General features: G+C 51.2%; 6 protein-coding genes across 6 annotated transcripts; 4 read left to right on the top strand and 2 right to left on the bottom strand.

Annotated features, from left to right (window-relative positions):
• Positions 1-6,825: 6,825 nt before the first annotated feature.
• On the top strand, positions 6,826-8,474 carry liz1-3 (Pantothenate transporter liz1; the record flags this gene model as incomplete). Its single annotated transcript, XM_036644585.1, has 4 exons — positions 6,826-7,080; positions 7,129-7,247; positions 7,301-7,352; positions 7,407-8,474. 4 exons carry the CDS (start codon positions 6,826-6,828, stop codon positions 8,472-8,474), a joined length of 1,494 nt encoding a protein of 497 aa, XP_036490777.1.
• Positions 8,475-9,444: 970 nt separating this feature from the next.
• On the top strand, positions 9,445-10,489 carry adh-11 (Alcohol dehydrogenase 1; the record flags this gene model as incomplete). Its single annotated transcript, XM_036644584.1, has 2 exons — positions 9,445-10,440; positions 10,487-10,489. 2 exons carry the CDS (start codon positions 9,445-9,447, stop codon positions 10,487-10,489), a joined length of 999 nt encoding a protein of 332 aa, XP_036490778.1.
• Positions 10,490-11,079: 590 nt separating this feature from the next.
• On the bottom strand, positions 11,080-12,487 carry CGCS363_v012734 (Metallocarboxypeptidase A-like protein; the record flags this gene model as incomplete). Its single annotated transcript, XM_036644583.1, has 3 exons — positions 11,080-11,838; positions 11,887-11,923; positions 11,976-12,487. The coding sequence occupies 3 exons, from the start codon at positions 12,485-12,487 to the stop codon at positions 11,080-11,082; spliced, it is 1,308 nt and encodes a 435-aa protein (XP_036490779.1).
• Positions 12,488-13,542: 1,055 nt separating this feature from the next.
• On the bottom strand, positions 13,543-14,958 carry PDI-0 (Protein disulfide-isomerase; the record flags this gene model as incomplete). Its single annotated transcript, XM_036644582.1, has 6 exons — positions 13,543-13,989; positions 14,045-14,402; positions 14,458-14,646; positions 14,693-14,700; positions 14,781-14,788; positions 14,838-14,958. 6 exons carry the CDS (start codon positions 14,956-14,958, stop codon positions 13,543-13,545), a joined length of 1,131 nt encoding a protein of 376 aa, XP_036490780.1.
• A 2,326-nt stretch (positions 14,959-17,284) lies between these two features.
• Positions 17,285-18,504, top strand: CGCS363_v012732 (Secondary metabolism regulator LAE1; the record flags this gene model as incomplete). The annotated part of the gene is made up of 2 exons (XM_036644581.1): positions 17,285-18,411; positions 18,468-18,504. The coding sequence occupies 2 exons, from the start codon at positions 17,285-17,287 to the stop codon at positions 18,502-18,504; spliced, it is 1,164 nt and encodes a 387-aa protein (XP_036490781.1).
• Positions 18,505-19,276: 772 nt separating this feature from the next.
• Positions 19,277-20,860, top strand: ifcA (Fumarate reductase flavoprotein subunit; the record flags this gene model as incomplete). The annotated part of the gene is made up of 1 exon (XM_036644580.1): positions 19,277-20,860. One exon carries the CDS (start codon positions 19,277-19,279, stop codon positions 20,858-20,860), a length of 1,584 nt encoding a protein of 527 aa, XP_036490782.1.
• Positions 20,861-21,477: the final 617 nt, after the last annotated feature.

The raw sequence follows: 21,477 nt of genomic DNA, 5'->3' as shown, positions 1-21,477 counted from the left end.
GCTACGTGTGTCAGCACCCTTGATGCCCTCCGAAATTGGCATCAGATTAGTTCAAGATTGGAGGCCTTTGCTCTTGATCCAAATAGAGCAAATGTCTCATCTAAAGCCCTCAAAAACGTCAATGTATTGGCACCAATTCCAAATCCGACGACAATTTTCTGTGCGGGAGGCAACTTTACAGATCATCTCGACGAAATGAGCCGCGTTTTGGACGTCAAGCCAGGTCCAAATTTGAAGGAAAGAGGAGAGCCACTTTTTTTCTTTCTCAAGAACACCACAGGAGTTTGCGGGCCAGGATCTGTGACGAAAATAGATTCCCCAGACCTCATGGTAGACTGGGAACTTGAACTGGTCGCGATCATTGGGCGTGTCGCACGCCACGTCTCCCGGGATGAAGCTATGAGATATGTAGCAGGTTTCACCGTCGGAAACGATCTTTCTTTTCGACAAAACATTCAGCGAAAAGAACTTCGATCTGGAGATGCCTTCAAATTTGACTGGTTTCGTCAAAAGTCCTTCGATGGCTCTTGTCCGGTCGGTCCGTGGATGATGCCGACCAACCAGGTCCCGAACATAGAAGACCTGGGGATGAGGCTTTGGGTTGACGATGAACTCATGCAAGACACTAATACCGGGAATATGATTTTCTCTGTCGCCGAGCAAGTTGCAGAGCTCTCTCATCAACTGACCTTGCACCCTGGCGACATGATCATGACTGGAACTGGAGCTGGCGTCGGGCTTGGCCGCGGGAGATTTCTGAAAACTGGAAACACTGTGCGATGCATGATCGAAGACATAGGAGAATTTAGCCACTATATTGGGTAAGACAACCTCGATTGGTTCTCTTCGAGTACGTCGACTTGAACTAGAGCCTTCTTTCTGAGTTGATAAGCTACTACAGATAAGCAAGATCAAATTGAACAAAATCTTGGCTTAACCGCGCGCGAGACCCTCAAAGCACCACGGTTCCAGTTCGAGTCCCCATCTGCTACAACTTCCTGCTCTCCACCTTGCTCGGCACCAACTCCTGAGAACCGTGCAAGTCTTACGCCACAGCCTTGGCTGCTTTTCTGTGGACGCATGCCATAAGTGAGTATTCCATTTTGGGTCACTTACGCTCTCGCCTCTACCCAGGATTTTGTAAGATGCCAGAGAAACTACCCGACCACTGCCATCGGGTAGGTCGTCTAACTGATAGACATAGCTTGTAAAGCAGCGGTGGCATTTCCTAGCCCTGGTGAGAATGCGTATTCTGTCCGGTCCGTCCTTCTCCTCGTTCCAAGGATCGATCCGGTGCGCAGTGGGCTCCAAGTGTTGTGGTTTTTGTTCCGGCCAAATCTGAGGGAATTCTTCGGTCCAGCGAACGTGGCCACAGCAATTATTCATAGACCGCAAAATAGGTTTCAAATTTGGTGCGGCCACACGTTGCTGTTGCTCATCACCGTGACATGGAAGCATGGCAATGACTGTTCGAAGAATGAGCTCGCCGTCCCAGATGAGGCACCTCGTAGTGTACCGGATTTGCGCATGGCCGACTCGGTAATCCTTGCTTGAGGCGAGCATATCCAGCGAATATCTGTATGTCCTCTGACGATACGATCGCATAATCGCATATACCATATTCCAGTGCATGTTTTCTGGGAGATATATCGATTGAAACTTCCCTACACGCTCTGCCATTGTCCAAATGACACAGGGGTTTCCTGAAGGTGGGAGGGAAGCTTGAGGTATATGGTATATGCGGCAAGTATGGCAGGGGACCTTCTTCACTGGAAAGCCATCGCGCTCCAATAGCAGTAGGAGTTCGAACAATGAGCGCTCGTCTGTAATGTCGAGGGATTTTGATCCTAGCTTGTCGTATAACACTGTGCTCGTCAACGCAAGTGATGCTCGTGCAGCTGCGGTGAGATGATTCGTTATGCAGAGGAGAAGCTCCATTGGTAAAATCTCAACAGTACTGTACCCAATGACTAAGTAGCCGTTGAAGGTTCGCGGGCGTTCCTTTTGCTGCCTGGAGCCAAAGAATCGATGAATGGCTTTAGTTATGGGAGCTGTCTTTTGATGCAGTAGTCCAGCTCGATTGAGCAATCTCTGGGCTGCAGCAACTTCATCCAGTTGAATCAACTCCTTTGCATTGCTAAAATCCATCTGCAATAAGGAGACGTCGGCTTAGCTGAATGAATAGTGGAGAGGTAGATAATGAGCTAAGATGTTTTGGCTGTTTTGACAGATTGTTTTCTCGATTTGATGATTGTGTATTACTTTAATATCAGTCGCACTGTGGCAGTGCATGAAGTTGGGGTACCGGAGACACACGTCGAGCGGCAAGTCTAACACTGCACGTCAAGGTAACAAGCCATAGCTAAGGGTGTTCAATAGAGGGCGGTGTGATTGTCCTGCAGAACCTGTCTGGAAACTTAATCACGACTGCCTTTGACGTGCAGAAATTCTTCTTCATTTGAATGATGATCTGGCGAGACATTAGGGGCTTGATTTTGAATTCGCAAAAACGCACTATTCAACGTTCACAGCATCTAAACAGTGATGAAGGTTCTGTCGCGTCTGGCACGGGCAAAGATTCCCAACAAGAGGAAGAGGCAAATTGAAACCATCGTCTAGGCTTGCAAAGAGATTTTCTGGTAATAAAAATTGTCGAGAACTTGTCTATACGCCATTAGGCTAGGTTTCCGAGATAGTACGAGTCGCTCGTACTACTCGGTTGCCGCATAGTCCACCTCATACAGTTGCGCTTTGACGATTTCCACCATCCAAGTGAAAAGTTTAAAGCCTGCTAGTCTCTACATGAAGCCATACTTATGCGCCGAAGCATGTGACTGAGCTAACCTTCCGTCTTCATCAACTACGTCTGACAGCATCATCAGATCCTCATCAACATGGAGAAGTCAAACGTGAATATCTCACGACTGAGGCTTGGCCAAAGTGATTCCGGCCCGGCGTGTAACTCATGTAGAAAGTAAGTATTATTCCTTGGAATATCTCGCTCGCATGTGAATAACTAACCGACGAAGACGGAAATCAAAATGTTGGTTCCTATGTTCCTGATTACTTAGGCCGTTCTAGTAGCTAAAGAATCAAATTTAAGGTGACAAGTTAAGACCATCTTGTACCTTCTGCATAGTACAGGGGCAATCATGCGTCTACTCTCCACTCCGCAGGAAGCCAGGTCCCGCTAAAGGATCAAGACACATTCAAGGCACGAAGGAGTTGGAACAACGCCTAAGTAGTGTATCCTATGGTCACAGCCATTTTACGTCTCGAGGCTGACGCCGATATTCTGTTCCCCAGCTCGAGTAGAAGAATTTCTCAAGCTTCCTCAACCTCCGAGTGCATCTGGCCTACCCACGGATGTCTCGGAACAATCTCAGCCAGTGAGCACGGAGTGTGAGTTGACGGCAAGTCTTGCTCCTTTAACTGATGCGCCATCATGTATCCCACCCGCCATTACGTACTATGAACCGGTGTCTCCCAGCAGTATTCGATCAGTCCTCCGAGCTATCAAGTGGATCAATTGGACAGACGACAGAAAGACTTTGAGTCCGAACAAGAACGGACTTCAATCTACCTGTAGTCGTCATTTCAAATTGCCTTGCTACATTGGTGATGGGACTCTCTGGACGGATAATGAGCACTGTTTGTGAGACGAGACCCTTGGTACTTTCACCACTGCGCCACTGACTACTATTGCCAGGATCTCTGCATATTTCGAACATGTTACTCTGCCTCTCTCTATTTTCTCACCGACCCGATTCTATTCTCAATATGCGGAAGGCCATATTCCGCCCTACTTGTTACACGCCATGTTTTCGCTTTCGAGTCGGTTCACAGAGGCGCCAGGAGTTTTGCGTCTTGCGCAAAATGACCTGCCCGGTCTCGCAGAAAGATTCTACCGAACAGCCTCTGGTGAATTGGATCATTTCGAAGGCAGCTACAGAGGAGTCGGCATGGCCGAGGTTCAGACTGCTTTCCTCTTGGCACATTACCAGTACACTTATCTGCCTGTTGGATCAGCCTCTTATCAGTATTCCAGGGCAGTCAGGTGGGCATACACTTGTAACCTACATCAAGTCGACAATCCTCGCCCAGAGCCTCGAAGAGATGAATCGGATTACACCGTAGACGATGAGGAGAAGAGATGTCTATGGTGGGCTCTGTGGGCCATGGATAGTTTCACCAGTCAGATGTCTTCAGTGCCTCCGAATATTGAAGATGGAAGTTCGAGCACCCTGTTGCCCTCTTGCCGGCTGTCGGAACTCGCTATTGGTAACTTCCCGCCCTCTGCGAGGAGATCGTTAGACGGCGATCGAGAAAAGAACTGGTACAACCCACTACCTGGCGAGACACCAGGAGTTAAGGCGCAATTAGTCAGGCTATCAGCGACTGCACTGGCGCGGGAAATGAGTTCTTTGATAAGACTGGGGCAAGCTAGGCCCACAATCGCCGTCAAAGATCGTCTTGACCGTCTCGAGAGGCAATGGTACTGCATGATATCAGGCCTCTCTCCTGAGTTTCTGTCTCCGGAATATAGCGCAGCTGATCAGAGTGTGGAGGGTCATCGTCTGAGACTTGAAGCTTTACATCTGGTACACGTGTAAGTATGATCATAGGGCCTTTTAGGTTCAACATTAAGATTTTGCGTCATACTAAAAGATGATGCTAGAACAGGCTTACTATCTGGAATACCGCCGCTGCGCCCACTAACGATGGAGCGCGATAGGTGGCTAGATAGAAACGAAGCACCATACAACTATGAAACCCGATGGAGCAATAGCATATCCCACGCTCTTCGCATTGTCGCACTTTACCAACATGGAAATTGGCCTTCTCAAGCATTTCTCGAAGGTGATGCAATCACTCTGTACCCCATCCTGTGGACAGCAGCGTCGTTCTTGTCTCTTGCACTCATGAGATCTGGACCGGTTGATGCCACGGAGAAAATAGCCTTGCTGGATGCATTAGACTCAGTCATGATACAGCTGACCCAGGCATCGCAACATTGGGGCATTGCTAGACTTTTCCTTTGTGAGTGGAGGTTTTCAAGTTCTTCATTTTCCATTGCTGACTAGCCACTTCTTTCAAGCCTCTCTGAAAGAGCTTCGAGGCTTAAGTTATTTCAGACTTGACATGAGTACCATTTTCCAGCTTGTTTTAGGGATCTACAGTCCCCTCAAACAGGATGCCGTGGAGCGCGAGGAACCGAAGGGCTCTTTGGACTCAACTGTCGAAGAGGATGGTGTCTTCAGGGACGACCAGAACTCCGACGGCAATCCAAGTCAGGTGACATCTTCGTGGACCGGAGAAGATATGTCCTCGTTTATCGACTGGTCTGGCGGGAACCCGAGTGATCAAGGCAGTGAATGGTGCGGTCCAGAGACCTCATACGGGCTGTAGTGACTGTGAGCAGAAACTGTCGAGAGTTAGGAAATGCATCCAGGAGAAAGTAGTTCCGATTCGAGTGACTTTCAAACTCAATCTGTGCGACGTTGTCCGTCCAAACCCAACAATTTACGTGAACTTATCTCCGATCACCGCTCTAGACCCCGCGATGGCGTGAGAAATCCTTGAGATGGCGACATTCTACCCCTCAAAACCCCACGATACACCTTTGCCCCAACTGGGGAAGATGGGGCACTCCAAAGAAGACATTTAGAACACGTAACCCACTGTGCTCATCAACCAAGATTGACGAGATACCGTGTTATTTACCTTGTGCTTGGCGGTAACCTGTTCATAATGACGCAAGAACGATAGCGATTGATGTGATGAATGCCAAGAGGACAGGGCCTTGACTTTTCGCAGTCACCAACACCACCCTTTATCATTGTCCAGACCAACCGCCGACATCCGAAGCGATTACTGCCCTATGAACTTTTCTTAGCCAAGAACGAGGTATTTGCCTGAATGGCTGGCTTTACATTGCGTGATCATGCACAGTATTTGTGTCACTGGGAGTCGTGGGGTATGTGGATGATTGCTTATCCAAATGGAAATATGCGATGATTAGTCGATCATTGTTGGATATTTCCTTCTTACCTCAGAGATTTGGAAGCTGATGACAACACGGCCCAAGGTCATGTGTTTCCGTATACCCAAGACTTCAGGAATCACAACCCGTAATAAGCTAATCGAGTTTTAACCTTCCATCTGCTTGACTGCTGTATAACTATAATGGGTAAACATATGAGCCCTGGATGGCCTAGGCTAGAGAAACCTCCATGGCTAATCTATAGAGTATATGAAGGGGGCGCGAGTCCGGGGCAGCTTCTCCTCCACACCACCACAACCAATTGCTCCCTTCAACATCAAGATACCGCCACCATTTCCCGGGCTCTTTCACAGACTTTTGCATCCTCATGCATGCGCATGCAACTTCAGCAAATAAGATCTCACCGATAATGAACAGAGGATCTCCGCATGGTGAAATTGCTGGAAAGCTGCCCGGTAAATGCCAACCTTTAGTATGGTGTTCGGCCTCAGGATTGGGCATCTTAGTCGGACATCAGCCGGTCTGCGTCGGGTCTCGCCCGATCTCTGGGTTTCATCGGGTGCCCATTCCGGCCAGAATATGCTTCCAAGACTTTTGACGACTTACAAACCCTCCATTACGACAGAATCCTGCAGCCTTTTGTTGTAATCTACGTGGAGTACCAACTCTTGGCAAATAGAATGCTTTTGATATAACATCGTGGAGAATATGGTTGCGGCCATGAGAAAACCCGCTAATTGTCCTTGCGAAGACAATCAGAAAGCTGACATCCAATTCAGCTATTCTACGGGGTTTCTTAAGGGCATTAAATACTTCTAGGTATGCCTGGTTCTATCGCAGAAGTCCGGCCAGCCGATGCCGATGCCAAAACTTCAGCTTCTTTTCAAAGCAACGACAAGGGAATCGTCGAGCCGGCTATCACTGAGGTCCTCCAAGAAGCACCGAAACGAACATGGAAATCTTATTTGTGGGACACCTTCGACAAGTCTCCGGAGGAACGTCGATTTCTCTTCAAGCTTGATGCGGTGTTAATGACATTGGCATCACTTGGTTACTTCATTAAGTATTTGGATCAGGTACTTGCTGAAAGCCCGACGAAAATGAGCAGTGACTGAAACATCCAGGTCAACATCAACAATGCATTTGTGTCTGGCATGAAAGAGGATCTCAGCCTGTATGGGAATGAGCTCAACTATATGCAAGTTTGTTGGACGGTTGGATACGTGATTGGAGAGATTCCCAGGTGAGTCTGCCCCTTGTTGTGCCACTCAACATCCGTAATGACAACCTCCCTAGCAACATGCTTCTCACCCGGATTCGCCCTCGAATCTGGATTCCAATTTGCGAGGTAGGAAACTAGGAGCCAATTACACATTCAAACAGCAGCTGATTGGTATATCAGGTTACCTGGTCGGTTCTCACTATCTTACTTGCAAAATGCCAGACTTCAACTCAGATCTACGTCCTTCGCTTCTTCATTGGCCTTGCAGAATCCACCTTCTACCCAGGGATGCAATACATCATTGGCTCCTGGTACCGGAAAGACGAACTGGCCAAGCGTAGTTGCTTGTTCCATGCAATGGGAAACGTTGGGTCAATGGTTTCCGGCTATCTCATGGCTGGTGCCCATAATCTTGACGGCGTGCATGGTTATCACGGCTGGCAGTGGCTGTTCATCACCAACACTATCGTGTCCCTCCCGATTGCCATTTCTGGATTCTTCTTCCTGCCTGACTTACCAGAGATCACAAAAGCCTGGTACTTTACTCCCGATGAAATCGTCCTGGCTCAAAAGCGTATGCAGCTGGAAGGACGCGCCCATAGAGCCCCTTATATAAAGGCAAAGTTCGTCAAGATCTTTTCTAGTTGGCATATCTGGACTCTGGTCATTCTTTACATTGTCTTCAATAACGGCAACGGAGGAAACTCTCAACCCGCGTTTCCCCTTTGGCTGAAGTCTGAGGGCTACAGTCTTCGCGAAGTCAACATCTATCCCACGATTACCGAGGTAGTCAGCATTATCACCACATTGATCTACGCATGGACCTCAGACAGTCTCTTTCGGGGAGCTCGCTGGCCAGCTATCGTCTTTTCAGGGCTAGTCAAAATTATGGCTTACGTTCCCTTAACAATTTGGAACGTGCCTAACAGCCTCAAATGGGCATGCTTCATCTTGTGTGGATTTGGAGGAGGAATCAGCGGCCTCACATTCGCCTGGGCCCACGAAATCTGCAGCGATGATAACGAGGAAAGGGCTTTGGTCACCGGAGCCATGAATCAAATGGCGTACGTCTTTCAGGCATGGCTGCCATTGGTGATTTGGCAACAGGTCGAGGCCCCTGCATACCCCAAAGGCTACCCGAGCATGGTTGCCCTTTCAATCGTTCTGATCGGCATTGCCTTTGTCATTCGTTTCCTACACAAGCGGGAGATACGTCTCAAAGGTGCACTTGGGTCGAATCCTGCCTGAAAACCGGATGCCGGGGGTTAGCTGTCCTGTTCCAGCTGGGGTTCACATGAATAAGGGCAAGTTTCTCCAATGAGTTATGGGTAGCAACCATTCAAGGCGCAGAGAATGTCGGAAATTAGCCTGAATAATATAACATCTACACATGAGTTTGTCAAGCGGCGCAAATTAGGCCTTTCTCTCTTCTTTCTCTAGCCCGCATTTACTTGCGGACGCCCAAGTCAACCCGACTGGACATTGAAAGAAGACTAATGCACCCAGCTGACAGGTCTCCACTAGGCCGTCCGCCGCTTCGGACGAATGCCCCACACAATGCGAACCGCGACGCGAATCGGACGACGAGAAGTTGGATAAGAGTGTTTTTGGAGCTGTAAATTTGCGTGTCAGCGGCTTGCATATTGCGATTTGACTAAAGTTGCACTTATGAGTGTCAAGGATGAGGGAGGTAAACGTCTCGGCCTTTCAATGAGTGTGCCAACTTGATAGAAGATGAGTTCAGTCTCACATCCAGCCGGTGTCCTGATGCCAACAACGGCTAATAAGCGAATAATGTGAAGACTTTCTCGTCTTCGCCTATGTTATTTACCAGCGCTCAGACGTCAATTGATGCGCATGACATCCAAGGCGCCAGTCTCTACGTCGTTTGTAGGGCTAGTGAGACAGAGATCGCTCCATCATTGTCAGAGTTGCGCGAACAGCCAAGACTTGGGGATAATACTGTGTGGCAACTCAAATGCGAAAGCGCGCCCAAACCTCATCTTCTCGGGTTCCGGAGCACAAACGCGAAGAGCGAAAGGATACCGAAGACGCGAACATGATGTCGTCGTAAAGGCGCAACGTATGATAAATACAATAGACTCAACGCGAGTCCTCATCTTAGCTAGATTCTTGTTATCTGCAGTCACAAGACAGATATCACACTCACTACTACTTTTTTCCTTCCCCGGCCACCAGCTTTCAAGCTCAGATCAACATGGTCTCTCCTACACCGACTAACTTTGCCATGAGGCTCACTGCGTTCGGCGCACCTCTGACGAAGGTCGAACTCCCCGTGCCCGAGGCTTCTGCGGGTACCGTCGTCGTGCGAAATCTCGCGACATCCCTCACGTCCTACATGCACCTCATCCTAGATGGCAAGCTGCCACAGCACAACTTGCAGCTCCCAGTCATTCCGAATCCGCCATGCGTGGGACGTATTCACGCCGTGGGCCCGGACGCGGTACGCCTCAAGTCTGGCGATCTTGTGTACATCCAACCAATGGTACAGGCTCGCGACGATCCCTACACCAAGATTGTGCAGGGTCACATCTGCGGCACGAGTGACGGGGCCTATAGGCTCTGGGAAGAGTGGAAGGAAGGTGCATTCCAGCAATACACCAAAGTCCCCCTGGAGAACTGTATTCTGCTCAACGAAGACCGCCTATGTGGAGAGCTTGGCTACAGCCCAGCGGTGCTACAGTCCATCGCAAACTACGCTGTCTCCGCTGGAGCTATCATTGAAGCCGCAAAGCTGAAGCCCGCCGAGACCATCATCATTGGCCCATCGTCTGGTATGTTCAGCGGTCTAGCCGTTGAAATTGCCTTGGCCGTGGGTGGAAACGTCATTGCCCTCGGACGGAGCGAGAGCAAGCTCGCGGCAATGAAGCAGAGAATTGGTGGAGATCCAGGCCGTCTGAAGTACGTTGTGATGACGGGCGACGACGAGACAGACTACGGAGCAATTATGCAAGCAACACCAGGTGCAACCGGAGCTGAGGTCTACAATGACTGGACCCCTGAGGGCAACACCGGGGCGTTCTACCTCTCAGCTGCGTCCCGCACGCTAAAGTTCAATGGTCGCATTGTCCTAAGCGGCGGAACGACAGCAGGGCTTGGAGGTTTGAGCTACATCTCGGCAGTTACCAGAGACCTGCAAATCCTTGGAAAGTGGGTTTGCAACCGTCAAACCGTGGAGCAGTTGCTCGGCATGGTGACTTGTGGATTGCTGAGGATTGGCGTCGAAAGCGGTACTATAGTGAAGGAGTTTACTTTAGATCAGGTGATGGAAGCTATGGAATACGCTCGGGAGAATGTCGCATGGAGACATTACGCTGTTGTTTGCCCATAGTGTCATGAGCTTTACAATGCAGGTGAAGCCCTGTTTGTAAGCTGAGTAGATATGCTATGGCAAGGATTTAACTGCATTTTATATCACATGAAAGTGTGAAACTGTTGCTTCGATTTTGTTAAGAAACAATTGTGTGATGGGCTTTATTCTTACGCATCAGATACAACCTATTTAATCGGCCTGTGACGCAGCCCTCATGTTACCGCTGTCGTTAGATAAATCTATTCCCTTGAAAGACGTTAGTGGAAGTAATAATAACGAAGACGACGACGATGATCACGACGACAATGGCGATGGCAGCGACGACGACAGTGAGTCAGAGTGTGTCACTACAGAAAAGATACTTGCTCTAGAACAGGAAAATTAAGCGGTCTCTTGAATACTTTTAACTATACTAAGAGAGATATGAAACCCCTATGTAGATTTAGGAAGAGAAACATGACATGCTTCGTTTTTTAGCAGTCGTGGATCCCTGTCACTATTGGTATCTGTGATATTCGATCACGCAGGGCCGATACCGTCCAAGAAGACCTCGTCTAACAGCGGAAACAAGGCACTCTGACCGACCCACTGCTCCTCAGCAGCGCCTCTGATACGCTCAGGTGGCAGAATAAAGCCATAGTCCCCCGTATCAGGAAGCTCAATAGTGTACGAGAAGTCAGCACCACCAATAGCGTAGACGTGATCCGGAGCAGCTCCGGTGGTTGTGTACAGTGTAGCACCACTCGGTCCAAAGGTGAACGTCGTGCGCCGCTCGGAGCTGTCCCGGATGACCTCGCTCAGAATTGACGCTGCCTTGGTCCACTTTCCAAGCTCGGGAGCATACCACTCCTCCTTCGATCCGAAGGGTGAAAGGATGTACTGGCCGTAGCTGTGCCAGTCGATAAATAGCTTGATTCCAGCCGCGTCACGGAGCTTGCGGACGTAGGCATCGAGACCTTGATTCTCAATAGTGTCGGAATGTCTCTGACCACGATAGGCCTGGGCGCAGGCGTTTGTCGAAGCACCGAGTGAGTTGACGTCCCATCCGTACTCCCAGTTCCTGTTGATGTCTGTGCCATAGCAGGACTGGTTCTGCGGCGGTGGGGGAGGCGGGGTACGGGTCTTTCGCCAGAGACGGTCAACTTCCTGCGAGTACGCAAAACCGTCGGGGTTGACGATGGGGAAGATGTGAAAGTCGTAAGTGTTCAACCAAGAGCCCGTGGCATTGGTGGCGTTCTTGTGGGTGTTGATGAGTTGGAGAGTTAGGTACTCAACCACCTTGACCACGTTAACTGCATGGTCCGTAACTTCCAATGATTTACTCACCTTGGACGTAATCCATTCTCGGGCATGCACATTGCCGCTGAGATGACATCAGATTATGTTTTATCAAATTCTGATAGCACGCAACTTACTGGTAAAGAACAGCCGGTTTTCCCGGGCCGTCGTCGCCCCAAAGGTGGATCCCCTGGATGGTCCGATTCTCATAAGAGTGACCGGCGGTAATCAATTCCGAGTTGTCGGGAAAAGACTCGTGGAGGTCCTTGATGTACTGGATATGGTCGGCGTACGGATGGTAGGAATCATACCACGACAGGTCGTCGACATCACGCTTGTATGTACTCTTGAGTTGAGATTCCGCCGTGATGGACTCTCCGAGGTCTTTGTGGAGAACGCGGTAATCTAGACCCTGGGCCTCAACGTTGGCGACTTGGTCAGGAGAGACCACAATATCGATGTGAGTGTCGATGTCGTGGTTCCATTGCTCGTGAGGGATTGTCGAGAGCTTTTGTTGGACGGAGGCCAGTCTGCTAAGAGTCTTCACGCGGAGAACTTGGTACCCTTCATACGAGATGGCGCCTCGTTTGTGGACGGAGAGTCCCGCGGCGAGGGAGGCTACGAGTGAGGCGACGAGGATGGGCTTCATCGTCGCAACTGAAGGTCTGTAACGGTCTACAGCGGTGCACGCGAAAAAGGAATCTTAGGGCGAGGGACACTGCGGATGCCTTTAAGTATCTCACCACCAAGCTGGCAAGGATTCGTGAGTTTTCTGCTGATATTGCGCATCTTCTAGGAAGTAAGCGCCAAGCCTGTCCCGCACTGCAGTACGATGGTGTGCTGTTACGAACCTGGATGAAATAGCAGACTTTGCACTCTGAGCTGCACTCTGAGCATGCAAGTTCCAGGTCCCAGTGCAAGCTAGGAAAGACCCCAAGAATCGTTCTTCTGCCATAGATTCGCAATGACGTAAACCATCAGGGTCACCTTCCTTATGGAGCTAGCAAATGCATGGCGTTTCTCATCGTACTGAGACTTTTTAGAATTCGCGATTTTTATTGATCATGGCGTTTTCAATTCTTAACTTCAATTGATCTCCCCCATGGTAAGTCTCACGGGAAAAATCTGTTGGGATGTATGCTTGGATAATCTCGGGAATCATTCGAGGTCGTGTCTGCCTGGTATTGCCAAGACGCTATCTGCAGGGAGCTTTTGATCACGTTCGATCCAACTTCCTCTCATCGTCTGATGTTGCCCGAAGTTTCCGAGAAGTCGGTTGGTGGTGTGGAAAAGTGTGGTCATTATCTCCTACCTTTTGAGCCCCGCCACATCCAATTTGTGGAGGTTTGCGCCACAATATGAAAAAATATGTTTACACTTTGATAGATGCCTACTGAGCATCGTGGTGCTGTTTATGATAACCAGGAAAGCTTCGATCCAGGTTCGCAAGAGTATTGTCAAAGAAAACCGTTATCACATCTTTTCCAAGTTGCAGTGGCTTACTTATTTCGCGAATGACACTCACATTGAGCTGGGCGAGGCGGGCTTTCAGGTCCACGATTGACGCATGGGTGAAGTTCCATGTCCCATAACTTGGAGAAATACGTGGCTCTCCTATCTCTTCAATGGAATGGCAATGTACGCTGTGAGGTATATACAAGACCACCGGCCCAACTGATCAGATCGACTCTGGCAAGGCCACTCTTAGAGTTCATCGTGAGTATCAGTCTTCTCCTTCGCGCCTTCGGCATTGGACTTGGAGGCTCCCTCTTGGTTCTCCTTCTGTTCTTCGGCCTGGATCAGAGCCGCCTCATCGTCTGCGTCAACCTCAACGACTTCGAGGATCGTCTCTCCATCCCATGGTTCGATGTTACCTTCAGAAATATCGGTGATGAATGCTTCCACGGCATCGATTGTGATCTCTCCAGTGAACGGGAACACTTGGCCAGTGGCTGGATTCTGCAAAGCAACAGCGTCTTCGATGTTTGTGGGAAGGCCGAACATTGCAGGCATCTCGGGGTACTCGGTCAGGTCGACAGTGACAAAAGTGATGTACTGGTGATACTTCTTGGCCAAGGGAATGACGGCGGAGCTCCATGCGTCCAGAAACTGATCGATCCTGGCGAAGAAGTAGACCAACGATTTGCCCACCTGCATCTGGGTCAGCAATCACGATACATTTGGAGGGTAGCAGAAGGGAACAGACATTGAGGTACTCCGCCTCGTTGCGTCTTGTCAATCGCGGTACCAATGGTGCCGCGCACTTCTTCACGAGCTTCTCCATGGCATCCACCTCCTCCAGCTCTGACGACATTTGCATCGCGCCAATGGCATTATTCCAGCATGTAATTCGGCCCGGGGATTCGGGAACGTCGGTCAAGCCGAAAGCATAGCGATCGTGGAAGCGCTCGGCAAGATCATTGTACCGGTCGCGTAGGGAGGATTCTTCGGTGGTGAATTGGCCCAGCACGACGACGTCGTCGCTGCTTCGGAAGGAGGACAGAGTCTGCTTCTCGACGGGGGTTATAACGGGTCGGTTCATGCGATTGACGAAGGCGCCGATTCTGCGCAGGCTCATTAGCTGGGAGTGACAAAAGTCAAGCTTAGGATTCGACGTACTCAGACCCCTTCCGGGAGCCACGATAGTGATGTTTCGTACCATCGGGGCGGTAGTAGCGGATCGCGGGGAAGGAAGCAACGTCGAGGTCGGCGCAAAGGTCGGGGGAGGCTTCGCAATCGACGGAGAGGGCAGTCGGGATCGCATCCTCGACGGCAGCCCAGTGCGGCTCAAGAGCTTTAGATGCATCGCTGGTATGGTTAGAGACGGTGACGAAAGGCGAGGCGCACGACGTACGTTGAAGGCTTGTTGGGTCAGTATGTTGCGTGCTAGAGTGACATCGTTGAGCTGCTTGGAGCTGCTGGGACATTTATGGCGAGCTTACCGCGACAACTGTCCAAGAGATCAGCGTAGCTCCAAAGCTCCAAGGAAGTCAACTTACAGGCAATCAGGCTGTATTCATTGGTGGCAATCGCATCACGAACTTGAGCTTCCGCTTTGTGTTGCCAGCCCACGCCGGTACCAGCGAGCGCCAGCAGCGGCAAGACAACCTTCAGAGACATTCTAACGAGTGCGACGGTGACGTATGAACACAGTGGCCGGATGCCGAAGAAAAAGAGAGGAAGAAAAAGGCCACTTCAAAGCTCGAGCTTGGGGAATTGACTCGCTGCGGCGGGGAACCCTAGCTGCCCCTTGCACCCCTGAATTTAGATGAACCGCCGTTTGATCGCCTTCAGGGGGTGGGGAATCAGCGCCGAAGCATGAACGGTGTCCTGAACTCCAGAATCTGGACCACAGGTGTGCAATAAGTTAACCACCACCGGCTTCGAAGTGATGTAAAACGGTGAGAACGAGAGCGGAAGCGTGCTAAGCCGAGCCGAATCTTCAACGGAGGTGTTCAACGCCGCTGTGGGGCTACCCGTCTCGGGGCCGATCGCATGCCCTGGCCGTTCAATCGCTAGCAACTCCGGAGGTTCGGCCGTAGTCTCTGGATCGAGCGTACATGTTCCCCGGTCCTTGCCCGCAGCATTAGTCCAGTCCTTCGAACATTGTCCTTCGACTCATCATTCGCTCCATCTTCCTGCGCATTCAGCTATCAAATGCATGCACGCCTCTCCTTCAGTATAGTGGAAGTTCCTCGACTAGACGCTCACCGGTATGGATCCCACCTCAGCCTATTCCTTAAGAGGAAACCTGTTCGTCGAAGTGTTGTTGCCGTCGAAGGAGAATTGGCTTCGAGAATGACGCGCATCAGTCTACTGCGACGATGCCTTCATCCCCGCACAGCATACCTTCCCTCAATTATGAGGTAAACGCCATTGTACGATAGTATCCTCCTGGCTTTGATTGATGAGTTAAAGATCGGTTAGGATTAAGGTTTTCTAGGAGCCGTTTGCCGGCTGATCTCAACCTTATTCAACCCCATGACCTCGCCCCCACGAACCGGCAAAAACGTGCCGACTTGACAGAGTCTAGACCAACGCGAAGAGAGCCCACTATGGATTGTAACACGAATCGAGCAACTGAGCTTGCAACGGAGATGTCAGCGGAAGCTTGAATCATGTTCAACGTCTACTTCGACTAGCAGACACATACTCAATGCAGGAAGAACTCGGTGTGAGCTGGCCGGCATGTAGCCCCGCTTTCCATCACCGGCAGGCAGCGAGATCGTGTTTGGGTAACACGAGAGGCTGAGCAAACGCTAAGGGTGTGATGACAACCCGGCAGCCGGAAGAGTGATGACATGCAGGCTGCAACACCAGCTCGCCTCGATTGCGCAGTGAATCGACCTGCGAGCTGCATTCTTTGACAAATAGGTATGTCTTAGTTCCCACAGGCTCCTATCTTGCAAAAGTCGGAAATCCAATCGTTCTTCGATGTCGAGACAGCATTACGGTGTCTCCTCCTTGAGGGTCCTGTCTTGGGCCGTGTCAAGAGCAAACGAGCGAACCTCTTCCCCTCATTACGCCCGTATTCGCCCGCACTAACGGACATAACGATGCCTTCGGCACGGGAATGCAGGTCTATCCGTTGGTGCATGCTCGCTCCCGTCAGCCCCTCACCCACGAGGGCCACCCGCTCGACTCCACCCGCAGACGCGATCCGACATGGGCGCTCTCGATGCCATCATCTTGACAACCTCCATTACCAATCGCTGCTTCCCGAGGACCGGGTAGGCCTAACCGGCGCATCTCGTTTGCCCAGCCAAGCAAGCCCATGGGCGTGCAAGCACCGAGTTTTCAGCTGGCATTGATCGGAGCCATCGGGGGAGTAACCGAGTCCGAAAGAAAGTGCAGAAACGCCTCGGTTGCATGCCTGACACGCAGCGAATGACGATGCGTGGAAGCCCGACCCCGACATACGCGTTCAATCGAGAGCCAACGTTGTTTGCTGCCGTTTGACACCTTTTTATTTTCTTTGCTTTTTCCTCCACATTGGCTGAGGGGACGCCCAATGAACCTAATCTCGCTCCAACCGTTGGCAGCGCCTCAACTGTCGGCTGCAGACTGAGACAGAGCGCACGCCGCCCTTTGCGCTCCTCAACGGGGTGCATGGCGGAACGGCGTGTCTCTGTGCCCGCTGCGTCATTGAAAGGCACGTCACTGGCCGGTCGCCTCTAGCCTAAGCGAGAGATGAGAATTCATTTGTGAGGAATCGACCAGCGAAACGGGATGGACCGCGAGGTTTCACCGCATGGCGGTCCTTTTCGTACGATGACACCCCTCCCCTCTTAAAGACCGTTTGTCTTGGTCAGACAGAAACCTGGTGCCTGCTCGTCTGCTTCTCTGAAAATCTCTGTGGCTACCTCTGCGTCCCCACGTTTCGTCCTGCCAACCTTCTTCAGCGTTCATCCGTGCGAGAGCTTGACGGCGATATCTGTGGAACGACATGGCGTCCGCGTTCATCGAGCTGGCCACGGGCCCTGCCAGGACGGACGCATCTGTCCCAAGCCCTCCAACTTCTATCCCAAGCCCTCCCGCTGATCCACAGCTGTCGAGAACGGAGCCGTCTGTCCGGGATCCTGCTGCCGATCCACAGCCTGGAGTGGCTGCAGATGCGCGGATTGAACCGAACCCGGACCTCGATGGTGGAGATGACAACGACGATGCAGACTCTGCGATCGACGCCCAGAGTATCGTGTCGTCTACGGCGTCGCTGTCCGAGAGCATCTTCGACTATCGCAAGCTCCATGGCCGGACGTACCAGAATAGCAAGACGACGGAGTATTGGGCGCCGAACGATGAGCAGCAGAATGACGGGCTGGACATGATCCACAATGCATTGCTCATGCTTCTTGACGACGAGCTCTTTCTAGCGCCAATCGGAGATAATCCACAAAGAGTCCTGGACGTCGGCACGGGGACAGGGATTTGGGCAATCGACTTCGCAGACCAGTACCCCGATGCCGAGGTTCTTGGCACCGATATCAGTCCCATCCAGCCGACGTGGGTGCCCACCAACCTCCGGTTCGTCATGGATGACTGCCTCCTCGACTGGATGTGGCCGGAGAATCACTTTGACTTCGTCCACCTGCGATGTCTTTACGGCAGCATACCCGACTGGGTGAGCTTGTACCGGTCAGCTTTCCGGCACCTCAAGCCTGGTGGTTGGGTTCAGAACCTAGAATTCGACGTCAACATCCAGTCCGACCACGTACAGCTCCCGCCCGATCACATCTTCCACGAATGGAGGCAAATTTTCGACCAAGGTGGAGAGAAGATGGGACGGTCCTTCTCAATCTCCCGGGGGCACACAATGAAGCACAACATGGAGGCAGCTGGGTTCGTCGACGTGGTGGAGAGGAAGATCAAGACGCCCATGCACGGATGGCCGAAGGATGAGAAGCTTCAACACGCGGGGCTTCTCATCAATATGGCCTTTGATCAGAGTCTGGAGGGATTTGCCACGTTCCTGATGACGGAGATTCTGGGATGGGATCCGATACAGGCGACGGTACTTGGGGCGCAGATGAGGAGGGAAATGAAGAAGAAGTCTAACTATGCTTGGTGCGAGACGTACGTGTCCCTCCTGACGTGGTGGATATGATGGATATGGCTGACTGATTTTCCAGGACTATTGTTTATGGGCGCAAGCCAGCGATCTTCTGAAAGGAGCTGGGGAGACGACCAAGAAGAAACCAATGCAGATCAGGGAAACAGACCCTTCCAAGTTTGCCCGGCTTGCATCAGTCCGGTAGCTCTACTGGGGCAAAGACTGGGGTTTTCTTTTCTGGACGAGAATCGTGTCGACAACAGCCATTATCATCAGGAAGAACGCCTAGTTCCATACGCGTCATACCCCAATAATCAACAGCCTTAATTAAGAAAAAGGAAAAAAAGCCAAATCCTGCTCAATTTCTTGATCTTTTCTTCCCTTCTAAGTTTTCTTCTTCGCAGTCTGCCGCCTGGAGGCGCCTTCAGCCGACTACCTAGCCATCTCGCCAACGTCGATAGCGATGTATTGCCACGCGGATCCATCCGCCCGATCAATCACACGAAACTGATCATGTACATGTTGTTTAATTCAGTCGCCATGACCTACTTATTTCAATATGCTATTCAATCGCCGCCGATGCGAACTCTTTGATGTTTTGAGCGCGCCTTCGGTCAACGTCCGGTCATCGGCACGTCGTACCCGGCGGATGTGTCCGAAGTGCAGTGACTTGTTGCCCCTCCCCCGCTCCCCCGCATGAGGGGCGACTCCCCGTTCCCGCGGGAGTGACGACGGACTCACTCCCGTCTCGGGATTATTTCATGTTATTTTTGACGAATTTCCCATTGCTTAAGAATATTCCTCATCGTTGACGGCAAATTAGCGTCATCTAACGATTCGGTTCCAAATCATCGTCTTCGCCCGACTCGTCGATTTCCCACCGCTGTCATGCCTCTGCCCAGCACCGAATGTGACGTTCTCGTCGTCGGCAGCGGCAACGCAGGATTCTCCGCCGCGCTTTCCGCTGCTGAAACGCAGTCGCCATCCGGCCAGAAGCCAACTGTCCTGCTCATCGACAAATGTCCCGAAGAATGGGTGGGAGGAAACTCTTACTTCACCGCCGGCGCCTACCGTACAGTCCACGACGGCCTCGACGATGTCCTCCCGCTCGTCAACAACGTCGACAGCGAAAAGGCGACCAAGATTGACTTGGCGCCTTACACGGTTGAGAACTTTGCAAAGGACATGGAAAACGTCTGCGCTGGGCGTTCGGATAAGGAGCTCTCTCGAGTACTGATCACAGACTCACGGTCTACCGTGAAGTGGTTGGCAGACCATGGCATTCGGTTCCAGCTGTCTTTCAACCGCCAAGCATATGAAGTTGACGGGAGGTTCAAATTTTGGGGCGGGCTGTGTCTCAAGACCGAGGACGGAGGCAAGGGTCTCATCGCGGATCATCTAGCTGCGGCCAAAGCCAGTGGTGTGCTACTCTCTTGGGGTACTGGGCTGAAAGGGGTCAGACGACAGACCGAGTGTGGGAAGCATCGCTATCTGGCTACGGTTCTTCACGAAGGAGTGGAGCAGGTCATTTCAACAAATGCGATTGTATTCGCAGCAGGCGGCTTTGAGTCGAACCCACGGATGCGCAGTCAGTATCTTGGACCTGGGTGGGATATGGCCATGGTCCGAGGAACTCCTTATAACATGGGAGATTGCATCGAGCTGGCTATCCGGGATCTCGATGCTTTGCCCGTAGGCAACTGGTCCGGGTGCCATGCCACATGTTGGGATGCAAATGCGGATCCGTCGGTCGGTGACCGCGAGGCATCCAACGAGTACACCAAGTCCGGATACCCCCTAGGCCTCATGATCAACGTGGAAGGAAATCGGTTCGTCGACGAAGGTGTTGCGATGAGAAACTACACGTACGCCAAGTTCGGCCGCGCCATCCTCCAACAGCCGGACCACGTCGTATTCCAGATTTGGGACGCCCGAACGACACCATGGCTACGATCGGAGGAGTATCGCCCCGAGAGACTCAAAGAGAATCGTTTCGAGGCGGAAACGATTGAGGAACTCGCAGAAGTCTTGTCTTCTAATGGACTCAAGGATCGTGAAAAGTTCCTCGGCACTTGTCACGAGTACAACTCTGCGGTGTATGCGTTTCAGAAAGAAAACCCATCGGCTAAATGGGATCCTTCTGTTCTAGACGGCGTTTCGACACAATCTTCGACGAAACAACTGCCATTGGCCAAGACGAACTGGGCACTTCCTGTTGATAAGGGTCCGTTTCTTGCTGTCAAAGTAACTTGCGGGGTGACGTTCACCTTTGGTGGGCTCAAAGTGGACGCTGAGAATGCGCAGCTAATCAGTGCCACGACAAGGAAACCCATCCCGGGATTATTCTGCGTTGGTGAGATGATGGGAGGCCTGTTCTATCAGAACTATCCAGGAGGTAGTGGGCTGACTTCGGGTGCTGTCTTTGGTCGGAGGGCAGGCAAAGCTGCCGCGGTGAGCGGCGGGGAGGCTTGATCGGCATTCATGAGCTTTGTTTCGTCATTCCATATATTGCCTGGAAAATATATGAATACCTGCCCATGAGAGATAAAGCTTCTAATTTCTAGAAGCTCCCGTTGACATTTGGGTTTTGTCCATGGGAATATGGCATGATGAAGAAGGGTCTTGTTCGTTTACGTGGATGAGTACCTCCTAGTCTGTTCCTGTCTTCGAGGCCTCTGGATTCTTCTTCTTTATGCAAGATTCGACCGGAAAGCTTTCATTAGTTATAATTACGCCGTCTTTTCTCCGGATTGGAGCCAAGGCGACATCATTAAGCCAAATATAGAAGGGGTGTCTGTCGTTACGCCAGTTCTTGCCTTTCGAGTGAGTGGGAGGCAGGCGCCTGACCTGATCCTTCCCCCATCAGATCGCACCTTCCTTCTTTTGCAGTTTTCTTTCCATACTTTGGCAGAAGCACCGCAAAATCTGGAAGGTGGCAGAACTTTCCCGCCTTCCGGTCCAGATCTTGGGCCTCTTCTGTCCAACTTCAACCTCTTCAACCCATCTCCATCATCCCACACATGGCGTACTGATCTTCTTCGACTTCACGTCTCCCAGTGCATCCGATACAAGGCAAAGGCATTTTGAAC

Source organism: Colletotrichum siamense (assembly GCF_013390195.1).
Source record: "Colletotrichum siamense strain Cg363 chromosome Unknown KSG_Cg363_contig08, whole genome shotgun sequence".
NCBI classification, from domain to species: Eukaryota; Fungi; Ascomycota; class Sordariomycetes; order Glomerellales; family Glomerellaceae; genus Colletotrichum; species Colletotrichum siamense.
This window is presented reverse-complemented; position numbering and strand designations above follow the sequence as displayed.